The sequence below is a fragment of the Trichomycterus rosablanca genome, chromosome 5 (assembly GCF_030014385.1).
Source record: "Trichomycterus rosablanca isolate fTriRos1 chromosome 5, fTriRos1.hap1, whole genome shotgun sequence".
NCBI lineage: Eukaryota > Metazoa > Chordata > Actinopteri > Siluriformes > Trichomycteridae > Trichomycterus > Trichomycterus rosablanca.
In genome coordinates, this window is record NC_085992.1 from 46,143,257 (window position 1) to 46,154,262 (window position 11,006).

The 11,006-nt window shown below is 36.5% G+C and overlaps 1 protein-coding gene across 3 annotated transcripts in view; it reads left to right on the top strand.

The window, feature by feature from the left end:
- Positions 1-2,999, top strand: part of frem3 (Fras1 related extracellular matrix 3) — a 43,453-nt gene extending 40,454 nt beyond the window's left edge. For 2 of the 3 annotated variants that reach the window (XM_062995286.1, XM_062995285.1), the window contains exons 21-24: positions 201-327; positions 417-604; positions 716-862; positions 2,008-2,999. In XM_062995286.1, the coding sequence (XP_062851356.1) occupies positions 201-327; positions 417-604; positions 716-862; positions 2,008-2,559 (1,014 nt within the window). In that variant the 3' untranslated portion in view covers positions 2,560-2,999. The remainder of the gene's footprint in view (positions 1-200; positions 328-416; positions 605-715; positions 863-2,007) is intronic. The other variant, XM_062995287.1, reaches the window with a different exon arrangement.
- The last annotated feature ends 8,007 nt before the right edge of the window (positions 3,000-11,006 follow it).

Here is an 11,006-nt window from a genome sequence, read left to right on the forward strand (position 1 = left end):
ATAGCAAGTAAAATGCAGAAAACAGTCGCAATAAATGACTGTAAATAAAAGGGTCTTTTATTCGCTCTTGTATTTCTAAAAGTAATCCTAGGAATATGATGATTTTTGGGATTGATTATCTTGGTGATGTCATAATTTGCATAATTGGCTCACTCATATTAAGAAAACTGTCATTAGTAAAAGTTTTTTTTTCTCCTCAGGTGAGTGATCCTGTAGCAGCAGAGTTTAGTTTGAACACTCAGATGTTTCTGCTGTCTAAAAAAGAGCTATGGCTGTCTGATGGCTCTATGGGATTTGGAGATGGCACTGATGTTGCTTTTACTGAAGGTAAGACACTTCACTGTAGTGCAACATTACTATTGGTGGTGTTAAGTTAAACATTATCTAGAATCGTCTAACATGTTATTTGTGTTTAGGTTCCAGCATCTATGGCCGTGTGATGGTGGATCCGGTGCAGAACCTGGGAGATTCATTCTCTTGTAGCATAGAGAAGGTTTTTCTCTGCACGGGCACAGATGGATATGTGCCAAAGTATAACCCCACCAATAAAGAGTACGGGTGCCTGGCCGATGCACCCTCGCTGCTTTACAGGTTCAAGATTCTGGTACGCAATTTTTACTGTATCAATCCATAATAAAACATTCTACTCATCATGATTTGAATGTTTAGTAAGTAATAAAACTTTGTATTTTAAAGTGGTGTGTTTGCTCTGTAGGACAAAGCCCAGCCTGAGACCCAGGCTACTACTTTTGGAGATGTCCGTTTTGATGCTACACTGGTACTAGACACTCCAGGAGGCCTAGCCCTTATCCAACAGCCTGGATCAGATGGGTTTACTCTGTCCTCATCTCCACTGTTCCAGGTCAGACAGTTGTTTTTTACTTTATATTCTTACGTTATGTGGTGGGAAAACCTCTAATAAAATACCTTAAAGTCTGGATTGTGAGTAGAAGTTTTTTTCCCCGTCTGCAGAGAAGGATTACACTGACTGAGTCTCACACAGAGGCTCAGTGGATGCGATAATGATAATTATAAAACGGATAGTTCCGGTCCTAAAATCTGATTGGCTGAGCCGCGTTCGAAGCCGTTGTAAAATCCCCGATAAACGCACACCTAGGACCACCTCACATCATTCCATATTAATACGCCACTGAATAGAAAAAGTTAATGTTATTTTCGCCCTCATGTTGCCTAGCAACACTGTTAATCGAACTATTTTGCGTCGCGGAACAATGCTTTATTGTAAGTTTATACACAATAAATACATTTATGAATTAAACATTGTTGTATTTATTATATTTTATGTTGACCTCCGTTTTATAAAAGCAATAAGCCACTCGAGACCGTGCATTACTGTTATGATTTTAGCACGGGGAAAGAAGTTTTAAACGTCATCCCCGTGCTAAAATCACAGTAATGCACGGCCTCTCGTGGCTTATTGCTTTATTATAACAAACATGATTTATATACCTTGTTGGTGACCTTGTAGGACAGTGGAAGATTCCACAGTTAACATAGGAACGGGTCGAAATCAGCTTGAACTGGGTTTTGGATATCATACAATGCAATTGACACACTTCTTATCCTGTACACGTCCAATAATATTCTATTGTAGCAGTTTTCTTCTTGGAATATGACTGCTGGCAAAACTGCTCTAAGCATATCTACATTTTTTAAGTAGTAATTAATCATGTATTAATATTGCTTGTGTAAATTAACATTTTTCTGTCACAGTTATTTATATATGTGTGTATATATATATATATATATATATATATATATATATATATATATATATATATATATATTTACAAAATAAAAGTAACTTGGTGAGTAAAACATTGGAAGTCTTTTCTAATCTTATCAGTTAATTAAAACATTTAAAAAATTGCAGATTTTAGTTCTATTGCATTTAACAAAATGTAATTTATTCTCAAATACAAATAGTTTGATTAATTTAATTTGTAATGTGGTTATTGTTATAATTATTACGTTTTTACCTTATAGGTGGCTGCTGGTCGTGAGTGGTTTATTCACACCATTTATACTGTTCGATCCAGGGAAAATGCCAACCGTAACATTGGCAAGAGGAGCCTGGAGTATCACCATGGCATTTCATCTGTCCTTCCTGAGCCTGGTGCCATGACCCGAACCCGGCGTGCTGTGCCCGACCCAGAAGCTTTAGACATCGGTGTGGAGAACAGCCGGGGCACCAACATCCAGCACATAGCCCTGGACCGTTCTGACCGGCTCAGAGTGAACCAGCGGCAGGCATGGGGCAAAGACACCTACCTGGAGCATCCACATGTAGAAGGAAGTCTGGGAAGAGAGCCTGCCTCTGATTTAGGTCTACCTGCTGGCATGCTCATGTTGTTGGGGGTGGCTGGGCTGATCCTTCTGGTGTGTCTAGTGGTGATTTTGGTGGTCCTTTTAATTCGCCGTAAGAAGAAGGAGAAAGCTTATCCACCTTATTCAACTTCTTCATGCTCTGCCTACAGTGGAAGCAACAGCAGAAAGAACGCAAGCACAAGACATAGCGTGGACAGTTCTGAGGTTTAGACACCAACATTAAGGACTATCCTGTCCACAAACGCATTTACAAGGTACGATCTGCTCGTCAGGCTTGTGCCTTCAGCCACAGAAGTATAAAACCTAGAGGAGAGGACATCAAACAAAAATATGAAACAAAACTATGCTGATGTGCTGCAAAAGAGAAATTAATTTTGGATTCTAGTGATTCACTTAAACTAATGACTTTGCTTTTTCACTTATTATATACTACTAGCCATATTTCCAACAAAAATGCTTTTAACTGAGCAGATTTGCAAGAATCAGTGCTGAAGTGCTGCAAAAGAGGAAGTAAGCAAGCTTTGCTGATATTTACTTACTATTGTTAAATTATGTCAGATTGTATTAAATTACACACATTATAATAAATCACAGGTCAAACTAGACACCAATAAAAGTGTCATAATAAAACTGTAAAATAGAATCTAAAATATCACATTTTTCAAATTAATTAATACAATAAAGCCCATAAATGTGTTGGTTAGGATTATGAAATCTATTGTTGTGACAGTAAATGGAGTTTACTGCAGGCTTTTTATTTAATCTGTAAAGATTTTTTCAGTGTTTGCAATGTGACTGATTGAGGTTGTGATTGACTTAGAAGAGCTGGATTGTTGAACATTTATTTAATAAATGGATGTATTTTTGTAGTCATTACACGGCGCAGTGTGCAGGAGCGGACAGTACAGTTCCCACATGTCATCAGACCGCTGTCGTGTTGCCATCTAAAGAGATTGTGAGGGATTTTGATGTGTAGGTATTCATGCTCTAAATGTTTTATACTATTTCAGGTATGTGGTCAAAAATTAGACATAATTTAGTGTACATACTTATAAACAGTGTCAACGCCAACAGAACTTATTACATTCTGCTATAACTTGAAAAGTTTAATCTCACAGGTTTTTTACTGTAACAGGTTAAAATGAGCAAAGACCTGGAATACATCTGTGATATGTTCATGCTGAGGTGCTCACACTACAGATTATTTATATAGTTACAATGTCATATCACTTTCAATGTATTCTTTTATGTATTAAAATTTTCTTCCCAATCTTAGTGTTTTGTGTTGTTCTTTTATAATCTTCAAAGATCTTAAGGTTCAGAAAACAGTAATCCACACTCAACTAGAGGTAACCGTCTTTCTTCATGCATATATTACCAAAACATAAATTTTTCAACTCTTTCAGATACAGATACATTTGACCTTTAAAAGCTAATTAACCCATAAATCTTCTTGTATAACATAAACGTTTTGAAAAGCTTAGACCTTTGACTTATTAATTATTACAAAAAAATAATACTTTCTGGAGAAGACATTTTGTAAAATGCAGTAAAGAATATTACTAGTTATTAGTATTATTATTAGTATTAATTCTCTAAAACCTTTATTTAGCCCATTTATTTTACTTACTTGTATAACCCCAGTCTTACAACCCCAAATCAGAAAAAGTTGGGACAGCATGGAAAATGCAAATTATAAAAAACACAGTTGCTTACATTTACTTTGACTTTTATTTGACAGGATAAACCTGAGATATAACTTTCACAATAAGCAGGACACTTGTTAAAAGCAGCAGGGATCATCAATGGCATTAAAAGAGAGTATCCATCAAAGGCTCCGTTTGCAAGCAGGGTGGGTGGTGACTCAGTGCTTTGTGCCAAACTTTGTAAAAGAATATTTGAGGACAGGTAAATAGAATAGAATAGAATTTATTTGTATACATGTACAGAACAATAAAATATGTTTTCTGACTGACTCGAACTGACTGACAATTCATTTACAAACTTTGAAACAAAGTGCTTAATCACAATCCACCCTTGCTTGCAAAGACTAAGCTGTTGATGGCTGCTCCTTTAAACTGCTAATCCTGGAACCCTTAAGTACAGTGTTACTTGTATAACCATAGTCTTACTTTGTCTCTGTTACATGTATATTTAAAAATATAATTATGTACAAATAAAATGTGGGAGTTTCCTGGAAACACGTTTTAGCTGCCACAAAGTGATTAACATTTAAAGATTAGATCATTGCACCTCCCAAAATCTACAATCATCCATCATACAAAACAACAAGCATTAGAATCAGTGAACCTAATCCTTTAAATAACATACTTGACATGTCTGGGAATAATTTAACAAGCATATCTGTAAACTATATGGAAAAAAGTATTGGGACACCCCTTCTAAAATTTTAATTTTTTTACCACAACAACTGTTAAAGTATAATAAATCAATTATATAAAGGAAATTACTTGCTTCCAACTTTGCTTTAACAGTTTTGTGAAGGCCTTTCCTGTTGCAGCATGCCTATGCACAAGCAAGTTCTATAAAGACAAAGAAAAGTTTGGTTTGAAGAAACCCCAGTGGTCTGCACAAAACCCTGACCTTAGCCTCTCTGAACAGCTTTGGAATGAACTGGACTTTTTGAAATTGAATGTCCAACAAGTATATAGTCAGGTGTCCTAATACTTTTGGTCATATAGTGTGCCTATAACCTTAACCCATAACTAACTACTATAATTTAAATTGGTGGACTAAAACAGACTTTATCATTCATCCCAAAGACGGCTCTACACAGGCCAATGGAGTTTCTTCACACCAAACTATGCATTTATTGTTTTGTACATGAGGGCACAGTCATGCAGGTCCAGGAAACCAGCTCATTTGATGTTATCATACTATGTAGTTCAGTGAGAAATCCAGTTTTTGTTATCGGTTTAATGAACAAAACATTAAATGTAACACGACATGTTTTTAAGGTCATGGCACATTTTTGTATTGTGACAATACACAAGTTCACACAAACACCTACGTAGCTATACAGACAAATATAATAATATTTATTAACATTTATACATAACCAAGAATCCCTTTTAATAAAAACCTTAATATTAGTATCAATAAAGTCATATTATTGTAGTTAGTCAGAAGTTTACTTGCAGTTGATATGTACAAGATAAAACCTGACTTGGTTTGCTAAAACTATGAATGCACTTTGTTAAAAATTTACACACAGCAACTACAGTGCCTATAGAAAATCAGCATATCAACATACCAAAATCCTGAGCTTTTTTCACATAATTCCATTAAAAATAACATGATAACCCTCATCATCAAAGTAAAACTATTACAAAATCTGATTAATCAATGTAATTTAAAGATTACTAAAGTTAAAATAGCCAGACCTTAGAGTAAAATTTTTTGTTTGCTCAGGTACAATCACCTTCCAGGTCACACACCAGTCTAACTGGCCCATACCTGACATCAGTTGTAGTGGTTTTGAATACTTAAAAATCTTAAAAATACTTAAAAAGCAGCTGTTCCTTGAGGACTCCACTTCTAGTAGTGTGGAAGTTGTGGAACAGCACAAGCGTTAACTATCCTTTTGATCATTACATTTACATTTTCAGCATTTAGCAGACGCTTTTATCCGAAGCGACTTACACGATGAGCAATTGAGAGTTAAGGGCCTTGCTCAGGGACCCAACAGTGGCAACTTGGTGGTGGTGGGGCTTGAACCGGCAACCTTCTGTTTACTAGTACAGTACCTTAACCACTGAGCTATCACTGGCTACAATTTTTCACTACGGCTCCACTCTAAGAGTGCTCTACCAACAACTGGTCAAGATCAGGCTGTTCCTTAAAACTGGTTAACAGAGCCAAGGGAATATTTATCTGGGAGACTACCAAGAAACCAGTGGCAACTTTGAAGGACTCGTGTATAGCAGACATCTGACAAGCTTACACAAAGGTGACCTATAGGCAAGAAAGTGGCAAAAATAAACAGCTCTGAAAATATGCCACGCTGAGTTCTGCTTGTACTTCGCCAAAAACACTTATAATGTCAGATAGCAAAATATCTTATGGTCTTTTTGGACTGAACTCAAGCAGTATGTTTGGAGAAAACCAAACACAACACATCACTGAAAATACTCCAAACACAGTGGTGGAAACATTATGTTTGTTAAGTACATCCAAATTCTTAAGGAAATCATGCAGCCCTCTGATAGAAAGCTAAAGATGGGCAGGAGGCTTAACTTAAGGATAGGTAAATGTCCTTGAGTGGCCAAGTCAGAACCTCCGATCTGAGGATAAACAGGATAAGATAAGGCAAATATTTTCCAAATCAGGTGTGCAAAGGTGACAGGTCTTTTCAAAACAGACTGATGCCTGTAATTAGAGCAAAGAGAGGGCTCAACAAGGTACTAAACCATGAACTGGTTAGTGTTATCCTAGCTTAACATTTTTTAATTAATTTTCAAAACTTTCAAAAAAATAAAATATATATATATATATAATTTTTTTTTTCATTACTTAATGTTTTCATTTCAGGCTGTAGGACAAAAAGGGGTATGAATATTTTCTTTAGTCAATGTCAGATTTTTATTTTGCATTCTGGCAATGCTTTAATCATTTAAAGTGATAGCTCAGTGGTTAAGGTACTGAACTAGTAAACAGAAGGTTCCCGGTTCAAGCCCCGCTACCACCAAGTTGCCACTGTTGGGTCCCTGAGCAAGGCCCTTAACTCTCAATTGCTCATTGTGTAAGTCGCTTTGGATAAAAGCGTCTGCTAAATGCTGAAAATGTAAATGTAAATTTAAAATTCCTGTTAGTTATTAATTGACTAAAGCTTGTGACTTTTGACTTTTGTTAGTTTAAATTTGGTTAGTTTGAGTGTACTATTAAAAAGTCTCTTACCACATTCAGGAAGAAAAGCCAAGTCACTGTATACTAAAAGGTAATTTTATGTGGCTTTTAGATGTAATCCAAAACAGCCAAAAAAAACAAGGTATTTCATGAATTAAAAGCTCCCGGAACATGGGTGAATTTGTTTACTGTAAATTCCTCCCAGGTCCTCAGTCATGGCATTAGTATCACCATGGTGGTGTCTGTTTACCCATTATACTATCTTGATCTTTGGTTTCATTTTCATATTATCAGCCTAACTACCACCCAGTTTGTGTTTGATGTGCATTATTATTTGTAGTGTTTGTTCTGTGCCTGGCTTTTTTTTTTTGTACAGTGCTTTTTTGTTGTGTCTCATTTCTTTGTTTTGGAACAGTCTGCTTTATTACTACAGTTTGCCACAGACAAACTCCCTGATTTAAACTTGCACTACAAGATCAGGTAAGCAGTGCTTTCTCTTCCTATCTATCTGGGTTAGTGGCTAGTGGGCTAGTGGCCAGTTGTGGCCTAGCGGTTAAGGTACTGGACTAGTAATCCAAACATTGCTGGTTCAAGCCCCACCACTGCCAGGTTGCCACTGTTGGGCCCTTGAGCAAGGCCCTTAACCCTCAATTGCTTAGACAATATACTGTCACATGCTGTGGGCTAAATGCTGAAAATGTAAATGTAAATCTAGCTTTCCTTTCAAGGCCTTCTGTGCATGGGCACATACCTGAAGTGCATTTGATTCCACCTTTTGTTGGTAACAGTCTAGACCAAGGGTCACCAACCTTTTCGAGACCGAGAGCTACTTCAAGGGTACTGAATAATACGAAGGGCTACTTGTTTGATACAAACTTCCTGAATAACATAAAGTTGCACAGTTCACTTTTAATGATATTATTATTATAATTATTTTAAATATTCATATGAAGAGACTGTCTGATCATATGTTAATAATCCCTCAGAAAAACTGTTAATGATTTACCATGGTAGAAAACAGATATATTTCAACATGTAACACTATTTATCTCTATTAATCTAAATCTGTTTCAATATTTGAAAGTCAGAGCTATCACATGTCTGATATTTTAGTAAATATCTTTTTTGACAGTTTTGTATGAATGAGCACATTTGTAGCATTTTGATCAAAATCACCCCTTTTTTTTTACAATTGATCACTTCTGTATCATTTTAAAAGGGAATTATTAACAGTCACATCTTCAAATCATGTCTTGTTTTGTACCTGTCACTACCTTTGCAAAGTTTTAGAACAAATCATGAACTCGGTTCCCAGCAGTTCACTGGAAACATATTTCAGCTGCCACAGAGTGATTAACATTTAAAAATTCTATGCATGGGCACATTATTGAAGTGTTACGTTTTAAACATTTAGCTGATTTACAGGTCCTTCTCAAAAAATTTGCATATTGTGATAAAGTTCATTATTTTCCATAATGTAATGATACAAATTAAACTTTCATATATTTTAGATTCATTGCACACCAACTGAAATATTTCAGGTCTTTTATTGTTTTAATACTGATGATTTTGGCATACAGCTCATGAAAACCCAAAATTCCTATCTCAAAAAATTAGCATATCATGAAAAGGTTCTCTAAACGAGCTATTAACCTAATCATCTGAATCAACGAATTAACTCTAAACACCTGCAAAAGATTCCTGAGGCTTTTAAAAACTCCCAGCCTGGTTCATTACTCAAAACTGCATTCATGGGTAAGACTGCCGACCTGACTGCTGTCCAGAAGGCCATCATTGACACCCTCAAGCAAGAGGGTAAGACACAGAAAGAAATTTCTGAACGAATAGGCTGTTCCCAGAGTGCTGTATCAAGGCACCTCAGTGGGAAGTCTGTGGGAAGGAAAAAGTGTGGCAGAAAACGCTGCACAACGAGAAGAGGTGACCGGACCCTGAGGAAGATTGTGGAGAAGGGCCGATTCCAGACCTTGGGGGACCTGCGGAAGCAGTGGACTGAGTCTGGAGTAGAAACATCCAGAGCCACCGTGCACAGGCGTGTGCAGGAAATGGGCTACAGGTGCCGCATTCCCCAGGTCAAGCCACTTTTGAACCAGAAACAGCGGCAGAAGCGCCTGACCTGGGCTACAGAGAAGCAGCACTGGACTGTTGCTCAGTGGTCCAAAGTACTGTTTTCGGATGAAAGCAAATTTTGCATGTCATTCGGAAATCAAGGTGCCAGAGTCTGGAGGAAGACTGGGGAGAAGGAAATGCCAAAATGCCTGAAGTTCAGTGTCAAGTACCCACAGTCAGTGATGGTCTGGGGTGCCATGTCAGCTGCTGGTGTTGGTCCACTGTGTTTTATCAAGGGCAGGGTCAATGCAGCTAGCTATCAGGAGATTTTGGAGCACTTCATGCTTCCATCTGCTGAAAAGCTTTATGGAGATGAAGATTTCATTTTTCAGCACGACCTGGCACCTGCTCACAGTGCCAAAACCACTGGTGAATGGTTTACTGACCATGGTATTACTGTGCTCAATTGGCCTGCCAACTCTCCTGACCTGAACCCCATAGAGAATCTGTGGGATATTGTGAAGAGAAAGTTGAGAGACACAAGACCCAACACTCTGGATGAGCTTAAGGCCGCTATCGAAGCATCCTGGGCCTCCATAACACCTCAGCAGTGCCACAGGCTGATTGCCTCCATGCCACGCCGCATTGAAGCAGTCATTTCTGCAAAAGGATTCCCGACCAAGTATTGAGTGCATAACTGAACATAATTATTTGAAGGTTGACTTCTTTTGTATTAAAAACACTTTTCTTTTATTGGTCGGATGAAATATGCTAATTTTTTGAGATAGGAATTTTGGGTTTTCATGAGCTGTATGCCAAAATCATCAGTATTAAAACAATAAAAGACCTGAAATATTTCAGTTGGTGTGCAATGAATCTAAAATATATGAAAGTTTAATTTTTATCATTACATTATGGAAAATAATGAACTTTATCACAATATGCTAATTTTTGGAGAAGGACCTGTAAATAGACAATTGTCAAAGTACAGTCTTTCACTGTATGTCCTAGGTATAAGAAGTACCACATGTGCTTTGCTAAAGCTTACCAAATATTGACAAGAATAATAACATGTGCTATGCTAATGCTATGCTTACCACTAATCAAATGAAAGAAAAGAACTATACTACTGACATAACAGAAAAAAACAAAGGAAATACTTGGAAATACTAGAACATACTATGCTAAATGCTCTGATATATGTTATAAACATAAAATATTATTTAAAACTACAACCATAAGAAACACAGTCAGGAAAACACTCAAAAACCAGTGCAAGGAACAAGGAAAACCAGCAGAACAAGATTTTATGAAACAGGTGTAAGATGTGAGTCTATAGAGTGGAGTGTACAGTATTATAAAGAAAAGAAAATCACAGGATGAGCTTTTGTTCTTTACTTTGCTTTCATTTTCTTTGCATTCATTATATTTTTTTGGTTGTATGTGTGTGTGTTTTGTATATAAAATTAAATTTGTTTTCTAAACTCTAAATAAAATATTAAATAAATAAAATAAATGTTGGATCTCTGCATTTGCATCCATCCAAAAAATAATAAAAGACGTTTTACATTTTCCACAGCATTAAATATGACCAGACCTCTCAAATAAAACTAATTTTTTTTTATTTTAGGGTTTCTAGTAAATTTCAACTGTGTGGGCCACAACATGTACAATAACCAGACTACATTTTTTGTTTTTACTTTAATCCTGTTTGTAAAGGGTGT